This window comes from Pithys albifrons, chromosome 31, assembly GCF_047495875.1.
Source record: "Pithys albifrons albifrons isolate INPA30051 chromosome 31, PitAlb_v1, whole genome shotgun sequence".
NCBI classification, from domain to species: domain Eukaryota; kingdom Metazoa; phylum Chordata; class Aves; order Passeriformes; family Thamnophilidae; genus Pithys; species Pithys albifrons.
The window spans coordinates 1319659-1337964 of NC_092488.1; the positions used below are offsets into that span (position 1 = coordinate 1319659).

At 51.0% G+C, this 18306-nt stretch overlaps 1 protein-coding gene across 1 annotated transcript; it reads left to right on the forward strand.

The window, feature by feature from the left end:
- Window positions 1-11826: 11826 nt before the first annotated feature.
- Window positions 11827-12792, forward strand: LOC139684110 (olfactory receptor 14J1-like). The gene has a single exon (XM_071579709.1). The coding sequence runs from the start codon at window positions 11827-11829 to the stop codon at window positions 12790-12792; it is 966 nt and encodes a 321-aa protein (XP_071435810.1).
- The last annotated feature ends 5514 nt before the right edge of the window (window positions 12793-18306 follow it).

The following is an 18306-nucleotide window of genomic DNA, read 5'->3' on the forward strand; positions in this document are numbered from 1 at the left end:
ATTTTCATTTTGTTCTTTGAAACAAAAGGGGGAGATGATGTCGCCCCTAATTCAGGTGGGTCTGAAGGACCAGCCTACAAGTTTTGTTTTCACCTTAAAAGGACATGTTCCCAGCCTCAGCCTATGGAATCAGACCTCCGTACCTGGGGCGGGGTCACTTAAGGTGATATATACCTGTATTTTTGAATAAACTTGGGATCCTGCTTGTACATCAGACTGGTGTGTGCAGTCTCACTAGCGCCTGGTCTGCAATAGTTCCTCTTTTTAGCTTAGGTTTTTTCATTATTGATAATGTCTTAGTCTGTATTTTTAATTAGTCCCTCCCAGCCTTGGCTTGTGATGGCTCTTGATCTTCATCTCATCAGGCTCGTGATAGCTCATGATGTTCACCTCTGCGTAGGTTTGGCTCTGTTGCTGGGGGTTTGCTTTCTTTTGATTGGACATAGAGTGGTCTTAGGGGGGTCTTCAGGCTCTTCTTCTCATGCGCAGTTCACATGTATGATATGCAGGTGGTGGTCGCAGCTACGGCGCTGATGATGAGGCCGTTGCCCAGGAGGGCAGCCAGGGAGATGCCCAGGCAGAGCCACAAGTGCAGGAGCTGCAGCTGCCACGTGTCTGCCAAAGGCAGGAGGAGGAAGTGGCTGATGGAGCTGCTGTTGCACATCTATTGCTTCTTAGCAGAGGGTCTTCTCAGAAAAAGAAAAGAAAGATTATTAAGCATAGAGGTCAAAGTCAGTCTGTTTCTAACCAAAATCAAAGATGTCAAATATTGCCAAATGTTTTGCCAAGGAGCCAGTTTTCCTCTGCTGCAGTGGGACATGGAAATCTTTTCTCACAGCTTTGACATTCACAAGGTATATCAGATTCAACCCATCTTGAATGCAAAAGTTTCTTTTCTGCACTCGTAACTCAGAAGAGACATCTGATAAAAGTTCTTTTCCACTTTAAGAACTCTCAATTTTCTTGCCCAGCACAAAGTGCCCAGCAGAGCTCAGGGAAGTGCCCCCAGAGCTGCATGAATGCCACCCCCCCCACACCCCCCATCCCCAAGGCTGCCTTGAGGGCGCTTTTCCCCCACTCCCTGCCCAGGCCTTTGCTGCCAGCAGCTGCTTCCCTGTGCCCAGGGCTGGGCCCTGGCAGTGCTCCCAGAGCCCATCCCAGCCCTGGGTGCTCAGCTCTGCCCTGCAGAGCCCTCCCAGCACAGGGCACTGCCCAGGGGCAGCTCTGGCTGTGCAGGCTCTGATGGGATCGTCTGAGCAACTCCGAGGAGGCTGGAAAAGTGACACTGATGATGAGTTTAAGGCACAGTGTGGTGGTTGGAGAGATTTCCTTAAAGTAAAATGATTGAAGATTCAGAGCTTTCTCATGAACTGAGAAATTAATTTCTGTGTCCCACTGCCCACACAGAAACCTTGGAGCAAAAGATAGAAAGGACATAAAGAACACGCAGCCCCCGACTTCCAATGTTTCATTTAAACTTCCCTGTTTTAATGCCTTTAGTGATCTGCAGCTGTGAACAGCTGTGAAACCTGCCCTCACCTGCCAGAGATTGCTCCTTTCCCACAGCCCTGTGAGCAGCTCCCTGGGCCAGCTGAGAGCTGACCCTGGCAGGCAGCAGAGTCCCTGCCCCAGCACAGCGCCCTGGGCTGCAGGACCCTGCTCTGCACCAGTCCTGGCCACCCCTGGCTGCACCCCCCAGCTCCAAAGCTATTCCAAAGTGCCCCCTAATAGCCCTCTCCTGACACATCCCAGCAGCTGGGGCTGTGCCAGCCTTAGGAGATGCCTCCAGGAGCTGCCCCTGCACTGCCCTGCACCCACAGACTCACCGTATCCAGCACTGCAAAGATTTCTCCTCCAAGAGCTCTCAGTCATCCTGCCAATCCTGAGCACATTTAAGCTCTGTCTGTGCCCCACTCGTGTCCCTGAGATGCCCTGTCAGTGCCCAGATCCCTTCTGGGCTGTGCACAGGAGCTGCTCCTGGGCAGAGCTGTCTCTCTGCAGCACTGCCCGCTTGCCAGGATCTCCCTGTGTGCCAGGAGCCCGGCCCAGCTCAGCAGCACAGCAACAGCCCCTGGCATTTAATGACCCTCTGGGGGCACTGATGTTGTTTACATTAGACTCAGTCCATATGAGTAAGTTTAAACAACTTCTCAAGAAGTCAAAGTGAGATTGAAACACTGAACCATCTTGTAGTCCTAATGGGTCCCACTGAGGAACAGGACTGAGAAAGTGTCCCCAGATTCCAGTTAGAGCAGAAAACTGACACAGTAATGACAAGTATGGACAAAAGAAAGATGGCTCTGATACTGAGGAAACTTGGACGTGTTTCACAATCTAAAGGACTGAACCCTGACACCCAGCCCCTGGGAAGTAGGATCCTGTTCCTGCCTCATTCCTCAGGGCTCTTCCTGGGGCACTGGGATGTGGGGATGTGAAATGCCAAGGGCAGGAGGATGGGGTGGCACCTCCCAGGCTGCTGAACAGGGACAAGGAGGCAATGAGGCCCCAGGGCTGCAATGGTCACTTGTCTTCTCATGCCATCAGGGGCACACACAGCAGCCATGGCCAAAGGCCTGCACAAGTTGGCTCTGTCAGGGCCTTTCAGCTTCTGCACATCCCTGTCTCCTCTCCAGCCCAGGCTGTCCTATGGTGTCCATGCCCTGCCCCTTTCCCTGCAGGCTGTTGTCATCCCCCTGACTGCCCCACCTGGCTGGCACCTTCCTGCACTGACATCTCTCCCTCCTCCCTGGCTCTTCCATAAAGCCTTGGGCTGATCCAGGCTCCTTCTGGGGGATGTGTTTCACCACACCTTGACCTTGGAAAGAAATTCCTTTCTCCCTGTTTCCAGTCTGCACCTCCTCCATTGTCCTTGGTGACCTTTTTTCTTTCTCATTCTATTTCCAACTGCAAAGGGAAAAAAAGCTCCACCATCTCTGAAACCACCACTGTGTCACTGCTGAACCTCATGGAATGAAGGGTCCATTTTGGCTTTGTGGGGCCTCATGGAATGAAAAGAAACCTGAGATACTGTGGAAATTCATGGAATCAGGGGACCATAGTGACATTGGGCAAGCCCATGGAACCAAAGGTGTCTTGAGACTTTGTGGAATCTCATTGTGTCACAGAAAATATGGAAGGCTTAGACAAAGTTTATTAGAGAAGGCACCTCATTGAGCTATGAGGTGCAGAAAGGACCCCATTGCTTTCTAAACCCTTCTTAGAGAGGAGCCTGAGTGTGACAGGGTCCAATCTTAGACTCAGGTTTACTTTGGGGTTAAAATTTAGGGAATTATAGAGATGTGATTGAATCACTTTCTCCTGCAGGTTTTAATGATGGCATATCAGATGTACTTATATCTAATGTATTATTTATTATGATAAATGGACAGAGAAAGAAACAGATAAGTGAACAGATTAAAGATCTAAATCAGAATTATTTACTACACTGTGGAAAGGCTAAAAACCTCCTAGTATAGTATATTATAGCCTAAAATAGTGCAGTGCACTGTATCAAAAGAATTCTTTTAAAGCAGTTGTATCAAAGCCAGCAAAAAGAAACAATCATTCAGCAGGGATTGTTGTAATTTACCACACAGATAAAGAGGGCAGATCTCTGTCCCTCCCTTAACCCCTGGGCGGTGAACATGAAGAACCCTCCTTCTTCATGGGAGAAGCTCCACACACTTCAAGGCAGTCTGTGGAAGGATGTGCCATATGAAAGTTGGACTGGGCTTTTCTAGTTACACAGTGAGGGATTGCAGGTCCTGTATTTCCAGGCCAGTGAGCAGCTTATCTGTCAGCTCCTGTTTCAAAAAGCAGGATGTGTATTTGCAGTTTGGTGAACCAGGCTGGTTTTAGCAGAATTCAACACCAAACCAGCACCTTGGTGCCAGCAGTAACTCAGCACAGAGAGCCTGCACTGTTTGCATTCTCTGAGCAGATTCTGGGCCTGATCAGGGTACAACATCCCGTCACTGTCCATAAGGCTCTGCAGAGCCACAGTGGCACCTTGATGCCATGAGGTTCCAAAATGTCCTGGGGTTGATCTGGTTCCAGGAGGCCCCACAAAAGACAAAGGCCCCTTGGTTCAATGAGATTCTGAAAAGTCTCAGTGTTCCCTGTGTTCCCTGAGGCCCTGCAGTGTCATGGTGGCCCCGTATCTCCAAGAGGTTCCAAAGTGTCTCTGTGTACACTTCCAGAGAGTCCTCCACCTCCCTGGGTAACCCACTGCAATACGTAAACACTCTCTTGGGGTTGAAAGAAATTTGTTTTAATATCTGATCTGAACTGCATCCAATGCAATTTATGGACATTTCCTCTCTTCCTCTCACTAGGTGCTTGGTAGAATAGACCGACCCCCACCTCACTAAAACCTTCTTTTCAGTCTTTGTAGAGAGCAATGAGGCTCCTCCCTGAGCCTCCTCTTCTCCATTCTCAAAAGCACCAGTTCTGTCAGCCGTTCTGTTTCGCAGTGACAGGCCCAGAACTGGACACAGCACTCCTGGTGGGGCCTCACCAGTGCCCAGTGTAGAGGCACAATCACTTTCCTGACCATGTGGGCCACACTGTTCTCAATAAAGGCCAGGATGCCATTGGCCTTCTTGCCCACCTGGGCACACTCTGGCTCATATCCAGCCACTGTCAAGCAGCACCTGCAAGTCCATTCCTGCTGAGCAGCTCTCAAGCCACTCTGCCCTCAGCCTGGAGCATTCCATGAGGTTGTTGTGACCCAAGGGCAGGATCTGGCACTTGGCCTTATTGATGCAGCCAGTCCAGGTCCCTCTGCAGAGCCTTCCTGACCTCCAGCAGATCCACAATCACCCCCACCTTGGTGCTGTCTATGATCTTACTGAGGGTGCACTGGATCCCGTTGGCCAAATCATCAAGAATGATGTTAAAAAGGACCAGCCCCAACACTGAGCCCTGGAGAACCCCACTAGTGACCAGCCCCACCTGGATTTAGTTCCATCCCCCACCACTCTCTGGGCCATCAGCCAGTTTTTCACCCAGCAAAGAGTTCCCTCATCCAAGTCATGAACAGCCAGTTTCTGCAGGAGATGCTGTGGGAGGTGGTGCCAAAGGCTTTACTGAATCGTAGAGAGACGCATCCACAGCCGTTCCCTCATCTCCTGAGTGGGTCATTCTGTCATGGAAGGAGATCAGGGTGGTCAGGCAGGACCTGCCTTTCCCAAACCCAGACTGTCTAGGCCTTGTCCTCTGGTTCTTCTGCAAATGCCATGTGATGACACTCAAGGTGATCTGCTCCATGGCCTTCCCTGGCATCAAGGACAGGCTGACTGCCTTGGAGTTGCCCAGATCCTCCTTCACACACTTCCTGTGGTTGGGCATCACATTTGCTGATTTTGAGTCAGCTGAGACTTCTGCAGTTCATCAGGACTGCTGGGCAATGAGTGGAAGAGACTTGGCCAGTTCTTTCTCCAGCTCCCTCAGTACTCTGGGGTGCATCCCCTCTGGGCACAGGGAGTTGTATTGGTGTCATTAGGACAGGTCACTGCCCATTTCTGCCTGGATTATGGGGGCTTCACTCAGCTCCCCATCACCAACTTCCAGCCCTGGGATCGGGGTATCCTGAGGATGACTGGGTTTGGTGTTAAAGACTGAGCAAAGAAGTCACTAACACCTTCAGCCTCTCCCTCCTCCCCTTACACTGTGCTGCCTCTGCATCCAGAAAAGGATAGAGACTCTCCTGAGCCCTCCTTTTGCTGTCCAGGGATTTAGAGGCACGTTTTTTGTTGGTTTTAAGTGCAGTGAACAAATTCAGTTCCTGCTTGTCTTTGGCCTTTCAAGTTTTTCCCCTCCATAACTTCATCACATCCTCGTAGTCCCTTTCAACTTTCCTGGCCCTTCTTTCAGAGGTGGTCCACTCTCTTTTAGCCTTTGAGTTACAGCCTAAGTTCTCTGTTTAACCAGGTAGGTCTTTTCTACACCTGCTTTTCTGAGGACCATTTGGCACAGCCTGCTCATGGAGCTTTGAGATTTCCTTCTTTAAGCACCTCCAGCCTGCCAGAACTGTTTTTTCCTTCGGGACTGACTCCCAAGGAACTCCTTCAAACATTCTCCCAGACAGGCCAAAGTCTGCCCTCCAGCAGTCCAAGGCATCAGTTCTGCTGTCCCCTCCTTCCTTCACCCACAATGGAAAACACCACTATTTCATGGTGTCTGTACCCAGACAGCCCCAACCACCACATCACCCACCAGTCTCAGAATCACAGAATTTTGGGGTGTGAAGGGCCCTTAAAGAGTATTTAATTCCAGCCCCCTGCCATGGACAGGGACACCTTCCACTGGACTGGGCTTCGCATCCAACCTGGCCTTGAAGAACTTCCAGAGATGGGGCAGCCAGAACTTCTCTGCACAACCTGTACCAGGGCCTCACCACCCTAACCATGAGGAATTTCTTCCTAATATCTCATTTAACCCTCCCCTCTATCAATGTGAAGCCATTTCTCCTTGTCCTGTCACTCCAGGCCCATGTAAATAGTCTCTCTCCATCGTTCTTGTTGGGTCCCTTCAGGTCTGGAAGGGCACAATTAGGTCACCCCAAAGCCTTCTCTTCTCCATGTTGAACAATCCCAGTTCTCTCAGCCTTTCCTCATGGCAGAGCTGCTCCATCCCTTTGATGATCTTGGTGTCTCCTCTGGACTCTCTCCAACAGCTCCATGTCCTTGCTGTGCTGGGACCCCAGAGCTGGAGGCAGCTCTGCAGGTGGGGCAACATCCACCCATGTGTGTTCCTGCAAGTGCAGTGTGGAACCTCATGGAACCAAAGGGACATTGTGACACCACAGAACCTCATGGAACCAAAGGGACATTGTGACACCACAGAACCTCATGGAACTAAACGGACATTGTGACAACACAGAACCTCATGGAACCAAAGGGCCATTGTGACACCACAGAACCTCATGGAACCAAAGAGACATTGTGACACCACAGAACCTCATGGAACCAAAGGGACATTGTGACACCACAGAACCTCATGGAACCAAAGGGACATTGTGACACCACAGAACCTCATGGAACCAAAGGGGACATTGTGACACTTCAGATTCTCATCGAACCAAAGGAAATCTGGACCATTTCTGAACGTCAAGGAGTCAATGGGCCACTGTGACACTTGAGGCCTCACCAAACCAAATGGACACAGGGACACCGTGGAACCTCTTGGAGATATGGGGCCACCATGACACTGCAGGGCCTCAGGGAACACAGGGAACACTGAGACTTTTCAGAATCTCATTGAACCAAGAGGCCTTTTTCTTTTGTGGGGCCTCCTGGAACCAGATCAACCCCAGGACATTTTGGAACCTCATGGCATCAAGGTGCCACTGTGGCTCTGCAGAGCCTTATGGACAGTGACGGGATGTTGTACCCTGATCAGGCCCAGAATCTGCTCAGAGAATGCAAACAGTGCAGGCTCTCTGTGCTGAGTTACTGCTGGCACCAAGGTGCTGGTTTGGTGTTGAATTCTGCTAAAACCAGCCTGGTTCACCAAACTGCAAATACACATCCTGCTTTTTGAAACAGGAGCTGACAGATAAGCTGCTCAGTGGCCTGGAAATACAGGACCTGCAATCCCTCACTGTGTAACTTTAAATCCCAGCCCAACTCTCATATGGCACATCCTTCCACAGACTGCCTTGAAGTGTGTGGAGCTTCTCCCATGAAGAAGGAGGGTTCTTCATGGTCACTGTCAAGGGGTTAAGGGAAGAAGAGAGATGCCCCTTCTTTAATTGAGTGGTGAGAAATGTCATTTTCTATTTAATGATTTTTTTCTTTTGCTGGCTCTGTTACAACTGCTTTAAAATAATTGCTTTGATACAGAGCAGTGCAATTTTTTATGCTATAAAATACTCTACTGGTAGGGTTTTAGTTTTCCACAGTGTAGTAAATATTGAAGTAAATGATTAAGAATTTTCATCTGTTCACTTGTCTGTTGTTTTGTCTATTCATTTCTCATAAGAAATAGTTATTTTGATACAGGTGTATCTGATTTGCCATCATTAAAACCTGCAGGAGAATGTGATTTGATCAGACTTCTTTAATTCCTTAAATTTCAACCACAGAGTAAACCTGAGGCTAAGATTGGATCCTGTCACACTCAGGCTGCTTTCTCAGAAGGAGTGTGGAAAGCAAGGGGGCCTTTTCTGCACCTCTCAGCTCAATGAGACAGCTTCTCTAATAAACTCTGTCTGATACTTCTATTTCCCCCATGACACCACGAGATTCCACAGTGTCCCAAGACTCCTTTCATTCCATGAGCTTCCACAATGTCCCAGAATTCCTTTGGTTCTACGACCTCCTGCAGTGTCACAATGACCCTTGGATTCCATGAGGTTGCACACAGTGACAATGATCCCTTTGGATCAATAAGACTCTGCAGTGTCACACTGGGCCGTTCATCCCATGAGGTTCCACAGTGTCACACTGGTCCTTTATGCTCCACAAGGCCCTGTCCTGTGACAATGGCCCCTTAAATCCATGAGATTTCACAGTGACCCTGTGACTCCAAGAGGTTCTGCAGTGTCACAATGGTGGTTTCAGCAATAGTGAAGCTTTTATTTTAATAATACAAAATAGAAAGAAAAAGAAATAAGGTCACCAAGGGCATCCAAGAAGGTCCAGACTGGACAGATGGAGAAAGGAATTTCACTCCCAAAACAAGTCCACTGACACAAAACATCACCAAGGACTCTATATCAGTTGAAAGCTTTGTATTCCAAAGAAGAGCCAGTGAGGAGGGAGAGATGTCAGTGCAGGAAGGTGCCAGCCAGGTGGGGCAGTCAGGGGGATGACAACAGCCTGCAGGGAAAGGGGCAGGGCATGGACACTGTAGGACAGCCTGGGCTGGAGAGGAGACAGGGATGTGCAGAAGCTGAAAGGCCCTGACAGAGCCAAACTTGTGCAGGCCTTTGGCCATGGCTGCTGTGTGTGCCACTGATGGCATGAGGAGACAAGTGAGCCTTGCAGCCCTGGGGCCTCATTGCCTCCTTGTCCCTCTTCAGCAGCCTGGGAGGTGCCACCCCATCGTCCTGCCCTTGGCATTTCACATCCCCACATCCCAGTGCCCCAGGAAGAGCCCTGAGGAATGAGAGGGAGGGACAGGATCTCCCTTTCCAGAGACTGGGTGGCATGGCTGTGACATTTCCTTAACGTGGTCAAGGCTTAGACCTCTGGATTAGTGAAACACATCCAGGTTTATTCAGCATTAGAGCCAACTTTACTTTGCCTGTCCCCAGCTGTCAGCACTACCTCCAGTTTTCTGCTCTAACTGGAGCCTGGGGACATTTTCTCCTTTGTTTCCCTCAGTGAGACCCATTCAAACTACAAGAAACTTTGGAGTTGCAACACGACTTTGAATTCCTGTGAGGTTTCCTCAAGTTCCACTCAGGGCCTGATGTTCAGGGAGTCAGGACCAAACTCCCCCCAGAGTTTGTTGTTTTGATGCTGAGCTGGGCAGGGCTCCTGGCACCCAGGGAGCTCCTGGCAAGCGGGCAGTGCTGCAGAGAGACAGCTCTGCCCAGGAGCAGCTCCTGTGCACAGCCCAGCAGGGCTCAGGGCACTGCCTGCAGACACCCAGGGCACAGGAGAGCAGTGAGAGGCAAGTTAAGCACAGTTTGGAAGAAGACAGAGGAGAGCTTGCTTATATCTCACTAGAGGAGAAATTATCACTCTGAAACAGTCAAACTTTAAGGAGGATAAACTTCAGTTCCTGGAGGGATCTCCTAAACTGGCACATCCCACAGCTTTTAGGACCTTTCTGGAGGACTCTCCCAGTTCCTCCAGTACAGAGGAGGTGGCCACACAGCAGAGCTGGGTTTGCCTCCTGCACCATCCGAGGGACAGAGCAAGGCAATCCCTGTCCCCATTGTGTGCTGCAGGTCTGTGAAGGTGGGTGTGCAGCCAGGGGTGCCCAGGGCTGTGGTGCAGAGCAGGGTCCTGCAGCCCAGGGTGCTGTGCTGGGGCAGGGACTCTGCTGCCTGCCAGGGTCAGCTCTCAGCCAGCCCGGGGAGCTGCTCACAGGTCTGGGGAGAAGCTGTGGGAGGAAGGAGCAGCTCTGAGCAGGGCAGGGTCCTGCTGCTGAGAGGGTGCTGTGTGGGTCAGGGCTGCTCACAACTCCAGATCCACCTGGGAATGGCTCTGGATGACACTTCCTGAGAAGATGGTTAAACAGGGATTATTGTAATAAGGTGCTTTCCTGAGTGTGTTTTCAATTTACTCCTTGGAGCAGGGTGAGATTGTTGGGGGATGAGAGACGCACAATAGGACGTGGAAGGGACACACAAGGACCATCAGCACAATGTTTGAGCATGTACTGAGACTGCTGATGTGTAACTCTGAGTCAGTCTGTCTTCTGGGATCCTCCTGAAGTGCCTCAGCTATGGACAGCACCAGGATCACCTTTCCTGGGCCCATCAGGGTTGTTGTGACCTGCCCTTTCCCACCTGCAAAGAGAACATGCCCCAGGCAGTGCCCTGCAGACAGGCAGGTTTCTGTAGGGCTGGGGTGAGTGCACAGAGGGTGGGATGGGACTGGGAGTGCTGAGAGGGAAAAGGCACCTGCCAGGAGGAAAATGTCCAGGCAGCAGGGATATGATCAGGGAATGAAGGGGAGCTAAAAGGAGAACTGCTGTGGGAAGGAGGGCACTGTTGGTGTCTGTGAGGTGGCACAGCTGGGTCAGGGTAACACTGTCCTCAGTGCCTGCTGTCTCTGCCCTGGCCTCTCAGAGAAGGCACCACAATATTTTTCCTTCTTTCTCCACTACTCTGATACTGTTCTTGTCTTGTTCTCTCAGTGAGGCTCTGGGATTTGCAGCATCTGAGTCAGGCACTGCCCTTGTGATTCCTGTCATGCAGGTGTGTCCTTAGGAATGCAATGTTAAAGCTTTCCTCTAACCTGTGGGCTGTGGGCAGTGTGTGTGACAGGGGAATGAGCTGACTCTCCCTTAATGAGCCACCATCCCCAGGGCACTCAGGGATCTCCTTGTCCTGTCCTTCCAAGCACTGAGCTGCCCTCCTGGATGCAAATCTCTCCTACAGCATATTTGTGCTACCAGAATTCCCCATGGAGAAGCACAGAGATGTTATAACTGAGGAAACACTGTTGGGTTTGTCAAATGAACTGTGTCTTTGGCAGAACTGATTCTTCCCCAAAGACCTTAAGAAAGGCTGAGACATTCAGTGATCCCTCTGCTCTCAGCAGGGTCTGGTTTCTTCTCAGGGTTACATGGAGGAGGTGATTGTCCTCTGATCCCCAAAGGTGCAAACACAGGGCAATGGGGAAGAAGACTGTCCAGTTCTTTACCTTGCCCTGAGCTACAGGAATCCCTTTACCTCCCAGACCTGGCTGTGGCTCATTCTGTGTACAGCAGAAATGCTGGGGATTTCTGACCTCAGAGAAGCAGGCATGGAAAGTGGCCAGGAAAAGTATTCCCTAAATCCCCTTCCTGCCATCCCTGTCCTTTAGAACTGAGAGTGTAGATGCTAATAAGTTTTCTGCATTAGGAATGATTCCATCTGACAAATCCAGAATATGCCACATGTCCCCAAAGGCACCGCAGTGGGGCAGGGATGGCTTCTCCAGAGCCCACACACACAGGCCTGGCTGCTCTTGGCACACTCAGACAGCCAAAAGGGAGCTCAAGTCAGGGACTGAGATGAGGCTTTTCCTCAGAGAAGGAACAAGGGTGGTTGAGACAAAGGGGGACAGTCTACAGGAAATGGCACCAGTTTAGCTCGAAGCAGCCTGTCCTGACTTGTCCCTGCCTTTTTCTCCATCAACAGATAACCATACCCTGAGGCAGCAAATGTCCAACAGCAGCTCCATCAGCCACTTCCTCCTGCTGCCATTGGCAGACACGCGGCAGCTGCAGCTCCTGCTCTTGTGGCTCTTCCTGGGCACCTTCCTGGCTGCCCTCCTGGGCAACGGCCTCATCATCAGCGCCGTAGCCTCTGACCACCACCTGCACACCCCCATGCACTTCTTCCTGCTCAACCTGTCCCTCATAGACCTGGGCTCCATCTGCACCACTGTCCCCAAGGCCATGCACAACTCCCTCTGGAACATCAGAACCATCTCTTATAAGGGATGTGTTGCACAGTTCTTTCTGATGTTCCTCTTAGTTGGAGTAGAGTATTCCCTTCTCACCATCATGTGCTACGACCGCTACGTTGCCATCTGCAAACCCCTGCACTACGGGACCCTCCTGGGCAGCAGAGCTTGTGCCCACATGGCAGCAGCTGCCTGGGCCAGTGGGTTTCTTTATGGTTTCCTGCACACGGCCAATACATTTTCCCTGCCCTTATGCCATGGCAATGTCCTGGGCCAGTTCTTCTGTGAAGTGCCCCAGATCCTCAAGCTCTCCTGCTCACACTCCTACCTGAGAGAACTTCGTCTTCTTGTGGGTAGTGGGGTTTCTTTTCTGGGATGTTTCATTTTCATAGTTTTCTCCTATGTGCAGATCTTCAGGGCTGTGCTGAGGATCCCCTCTGAGCAGGGACGGCACAAAGCCTTTTCCACGTGCCTCCCTCACCTGGCTGTGGTCTCCCTGTTTCTCACCACTGCCTTATTTGCCTACCTAAAGCCCCTTTCTGTCTCCTCCCCAGCCCTGGACCTGGTCCTGGCAGTTCTGTACTCGGTGCTGCCTCCAACACTCAACCCCTTCATCTACAGCCTGAGGAACCAAGAACTCAAGGATGCTGTGAAGAAAAAGATCACTGGATGCTTTTCAGCAACCAGACACTGCTTGCTTTCCTCTGTCAATGGCCTGTAGTTTATGTCATGAGAGATGAATCTAACCTCATTTATCATTGTTTTTTCCCTTTCTAATATTATTGTCTTCAATGATATTTCATTATTAACTTCATTCTACTATTTAGCTCCCCCATTTTCTGTAACCCAGTGTTGTTAGAGTAAAATCAAAAGTGAGCAATTCAGATCTATAGAACACCCTGTGAGACTGAGCTATCAGCCAGAGGCAGCAAGGAGCTCAGCTGCTGCTGGCTGATAGGGAGGTGGTTTACTCCACAAGAAATCCCATAGTAGGAATTCACAGGACTCTGCAAAAACACCAAAACAGCCATGATAAATAATATAAACATGGGACTTGTGAGAGATAGGTTTTAACCAATTGAAGTATCTGGAGTGGTGGTGTGTAAACTGTTTTAGCCAATAAGCTGTAGTCCTAACCCTATATAAACTGTGTGCTTTGTGTAATAAAAGGACTTCACTATAAACTTCATAAGCTTGTTGGTGAAGTCCTTTCTCTCCACCGTTTATAAATTGTTTATTTTAACCCAGCCCAGGGACTGCCCTGAGCATCCCATCATAGGGGCTGTTCCCCACCCTGGATGCTCCTGACCTGGGCTGGGGCTGCACAGGGGGCTGTGGGACCAACTGTGGGGCACTGGGGCACAAAGGGGCCACAGAGTCACTGCCAGGGGGTGGGAGCAAGGCCAGGCACAGACAAGGAATTCCTGGGCATGGCCTGAGCTGTGCACGTGGGACTGTGGGAAAGGCAAAGCTCCCCTGGAGTTGGTGGCTGCAGGAAAAGTCAAGAGCCAAAAGAGCCTCAGTGGCTGTACTGGAGACCAAGGCTGAAGGAGGGAAATGCTGGGCTGCTGTAGGATGGGGAGGGGGATTTAATTCCAGCAGACACTGCTGTGGTGCTGAGGGACTCCATGGCTTCTCTGCCTGAGTCTTTACTGGAAAGGTCTCTCAGGCCTCTGTGCTCAGGGAAAGCTTGAGGGAGGAGGAGAGCCCATCTTGGCAGGAACCTCCTGCAATGCCAGAGGACAAATGGCAGTGTGTGCCCCTGCAGGGGCCTCCCCTGGCCATGGCACAGGCTGGGAGCTGCCTGGCTGGGAGCAGCCCTGTAAGGCAGCTGTGGGTGGGCAGGAGCTGGGCAGGAGGCAGCCGTGTGCCCTGGCAGCAAGGGAGGCCAGGAGCACCCTGGGCTGTGTGACCAGCACAGCAAGGACGTGGGTCATCCAGGTTGCTGAGGCTGAGGAAAGCTGAGGAAACTGCTGTGGTGTTTAGAAATATTACTGTGTTTATTTTTTCTCTGGGCATTGAAGGGACTGTGCCTCTAAGCATCACCAGTTCCCAACCTCCCAAAGAACACAAACCTGATGAGTTTTGGTTCCTACTTCAGTGGCACTTGGATCTCCCTCCATGCTCAGAGCACAGAGCTGCCTTTTCTCACAAAGTTCTTGGAAATGAAGAGACTGAGGACACAGGACAGGCTGTGGGGATCAGTTGCAGAGCATTGCCACGGACTGGGGGTACTTGTGACCCCAGTGCAGGACCTGGCACTTGGTCTTGTTCAACCACATCCAGGTGGCCTGGGCCCATTGATCCAGCCTGTCCAGAGCCCTCTGCAGAGCCTTCCTGCCCTCCAGCAGGTCAGCAATCCCCCTCAGCCTGGTGTGATCTGCAAACTGACTAAGGGTGCACTCAATGCCCTTGTCAAGGTCGTTTATAACAATAATTGAACTAAGCTGACCCCAACACTGAGCCCTGGGAACACCCCTCGATGTAACTTGATTCCCCCCCACTCCCTTGGCTTGATCATCCAGCCAGATTTTTACCCAGTAAAGAGATGCTGCAGAAAATGTTTGATTAAGTTCCTGGAACCCCAGAATATTTGGGATTAAAGCATTGCTGATGCCGAGGAAAATTCTTAACCCCTCAACAAACACACTCCTCCAGGTGCCACCCTTGTCTCTTGGGAAACACAAAGGGATTGGATGGGAGTGTTTCACTGACAACAAGGAGAATTTTGGATGGGTACCTTTACACACACAGATATTGATGTGTCCACTCATCTCTGCCTGTGAGTGTGTGTGAATTGAGTGTGGTGTGAATGTTGTTATTGTGACTCTGCAGTTGAGTCACTGTTAAAATTGCTAATCAATGCTATTGAAGCAGATGGTAACTGTCAAATTGGTCAATGGTTAAGGGCTGCTAATCTCTTTTGCCCTATTTTGTATCTGATTCCTTTTCACCCTGGCCCTCTTGCATTTGAAGTGTCTGTGTAAATCATCCCCATTCATTAAAAAATAAATATTTTTCTGAGGTCCATATTGAAATTTTCCTTCTTAACTAAACTCCAAATAATACAAGTCTTGAAGACTTGAAGTCAATTAAAGGAAGAGAAAGAAATTGATTTTTCTGTGCTTTAATGAGCCCTACTGTGTATTTGGAGATGAGTTCATGGTCCTCAGGAACTGATAAAACAATGAAGAAGTTCTCAAGAAGTCAGAAGCCAAACTCCAAGTCTCCTGAAGCATCAATGGGCCCCACTGAGGGCAGGCACTGACAAAGCCTCCCCAGGGGCTCGTTAGAGCAGATCCTTGGAGGCCCTGATTGCAGGGAGACAAAGGCTCTGTGCAGGCACCTGGAAAGCTGAGAAAACCCTGGGTTTCTTTGAGGAAGCACAAAGGCCAAGGCCTGAGTCTCAGGCCCTGGGCCAACAGGTCCTGTCCCTCACTGGTGGCTCAGGGCTGTTTGTGGGGCAGGAGGGGGTGAGGGTGTGAAATGACAAATGTCAAAATTTCTGCAACCCCTCCCAGTCTCCAAAGGGAGGGGTTAGGGAGAAACAAGGTCCAGACCCTCAAAGGAAAGTTCCTTGTGGTGGCCTCAGTGGCAGAGGTACCTGTCAGAGTGCTGGGGACAAAGCCCTGGGTGCCTTTGTGCCTTCCAGCCCTGCCAGAGCCCTTGGCCATCTCTCCTGCAGCCTGTCCTGCCCTGTCCCTGCTGCTCCTCTGGCCTTGCAGGCTGCACACACCCATCCTGCTTTGCCTCCCAGCCCTCCCAGCAGCATTTCTGTGCCCTCACTGATGTCTGTGCACCCATCACTGTCTGTTCCCTGGAACACAAAGCCATGGCATGGTCCAGACTCTCTCTGCGTGACCTCTTGCACCACAAGGCTCCACTTGGAGGGATATTTCTATTTCCTCACCTCCACTCTGAACATTCCAAATCTGTCTATGTGGCTTTCTTTCTCATTCCACCACCAAGAACATCTCCATCCTGCCTGATCTCCTCTGGCCCAGCTCCAGTTCTTCTTCATTCCTCCCCAAGGATGGGCCTCATAGACAGACAGACCAGTCCAGAAGTGTTACCCCAGGGCTGAGTCCAGAGGGGTGACAACTTCCCTGTCTGGGTGGCCACACTGCCCCCAAGTCAGCCCCACATCCTGTTGTCCTTATTAACTTTCATCCCGAGCCCCTGTGCCTCAGGACATCCCTCACAGAGCCCAGGCCCTTCTCCTCAGGGTCACTCCAGAGCTGTTCATGTCCCTGCCCTCATCTCTGGGTCATTGTGCCCCCAGGGCAGGACTGGCCTCTTTCCCTTCCAAAACTCCATGAGGTTTGTATTGCCAGAGCCCAGAGCTCCTCAGGGCCCCTGAGAGGGACTCTCAGCTGGGGCAGCTCTCAGTGTGTGTGCACAGGGGGCTCAGCTGCCTCTGGGTGCCCAAGGCTGCTGCTGCCTGGCAGGGAGGTGACAGATGGCACCTGGCAGCCCCTTCCCAGCCACAGGCCCCCTGGAGATGCTGAGGCACAGCTGACTCCTCACACCATTGCCACCCATCTGCTCCTTGTGTCCCACAAGCTGATCAGGTCCAGGTCACCTCACATTCCTCTCCCAACACCTTGTGCCTGCTCTGGACCCTCAAGGTCCCTGCCCAGCTCCCAAGGGCTGTGTGGGGGTCGTTAATTGTCAGGGGTTGGTGTTTAGAGGTTCGTGTCAGGATTAGGTAGAAGTTTAGGGAGGTTTGGTGCTGTGCTGACAGGGTTGGAGTCATGTTTAGGGGAGGAACTTTTTGGTCCTGTTTAGGATTAAAGCTTGGGTTTCTACTAAGAATGCAGGTTTGGGATTGGGGCATTAGAGTCTAAATAAGAGTCTGGAGTTCTGTGTTTAGGCTTTTCCTTCGAGGTCAGGTTGAGGTTGGCATTGAGCAGTGGATTCCTTTCACTGGGAGAGGCAGCACTTTTAGGTTGGGGCTTGAGGTTGGAAATTGGGTAAAGGTCTATCAGAGGTGTTTGCACAGTCAGTGTTTCAGCACTCTCAGCATGACCTGAACCTGTTTGGAAATCATCAAAATGTTTCCTCTCTTTTATCCAAGCTCCCCTTTCCTTCCCCAACTGTCCCAGTTCCTCCCAATCTCCCCAGAACTTCCAACTGGATGGTTTCAGCTTTGTGATGACACTGCAACCTCATGGAGTCAAGGGGCCATTGTCACACTTGCAGGGCCTTATGAAGCCAAAGGGACCCTGGGACACTGCAGGAGCTCATGGAATCAAGGGGCCATTGTGACATGCGGGGCCTCATGGACAAAAATAAGCCTGAAATGTTTCACAACCTCATGGAATCAAGGGGTCATTTTGACACTGCTGAGTGTCATGGAAATAAAGTGACCCTGGGACACTGAGGAGCCTTTTCAGATCAAGGGGCAGTTGTGACACCACAGGACCTGATGGAGCCAGAGGAACCTGGGGACACTGTTCAACCTCATAACTCAAGATGGCATAGGGACACTGTGGAACCTCATGGAAACAAGGGGCCACTGTGACAGTGCAGGACTTCATGGAACCAAAGGAACCCAGGAACACTGTGGAAAAGCATGGGACCAAGAGGCCATTGGACATTCAGGGCCTCAGGGAACCCAAGGGGACCTGTGACATGGAGTAACCTCATGGAATCAAGGGGCCATTCTGACAGTGAGGAACTTTATGGACTCAAGGGGCCACTGTGCCCCTGCACAGTCTCATGGAACAAAATGAACCCTGGGACACAGTGGAACCTCATGACATCAACAGTCCATTGTGACACTGCAGGGGCTCATTGAACCAAAGGAGTATGGGGACAGTGAGATATCCCATGGAATCAAGGGGCCATTGTGACATGTGAGTCCTCGTGGAACCAAAGGAACCCTGAGGCATTTCAGAACCTCAGGAGCCAAGGGGCCAGTGTCATCCTAGAACTCCAAGGGATCAGCAGACCCGCTGCCTCCCCCCCCACCACATGGACCGGAGTCGTGGCTGCTCCTTGGGCACCTCTGGAGTCAGCGTTTGCTTTGGCAGCAGAACTTGTCTTGGATGAGATACTTTCCAGATTTTGCTTTGCCCCCTCTCTCCCATGGTTTTATTTTTTTATCTGGTTCCCCCAGGGGAAAAGGGGAATGGGAAGCACATGTTGATAACCATCTATACATAAAAGGGAGTTGAGGGCGGAGAGACAAAGTGATTTCTCTCTCTTGTTGCTTTGAACTCTTGATATTGTT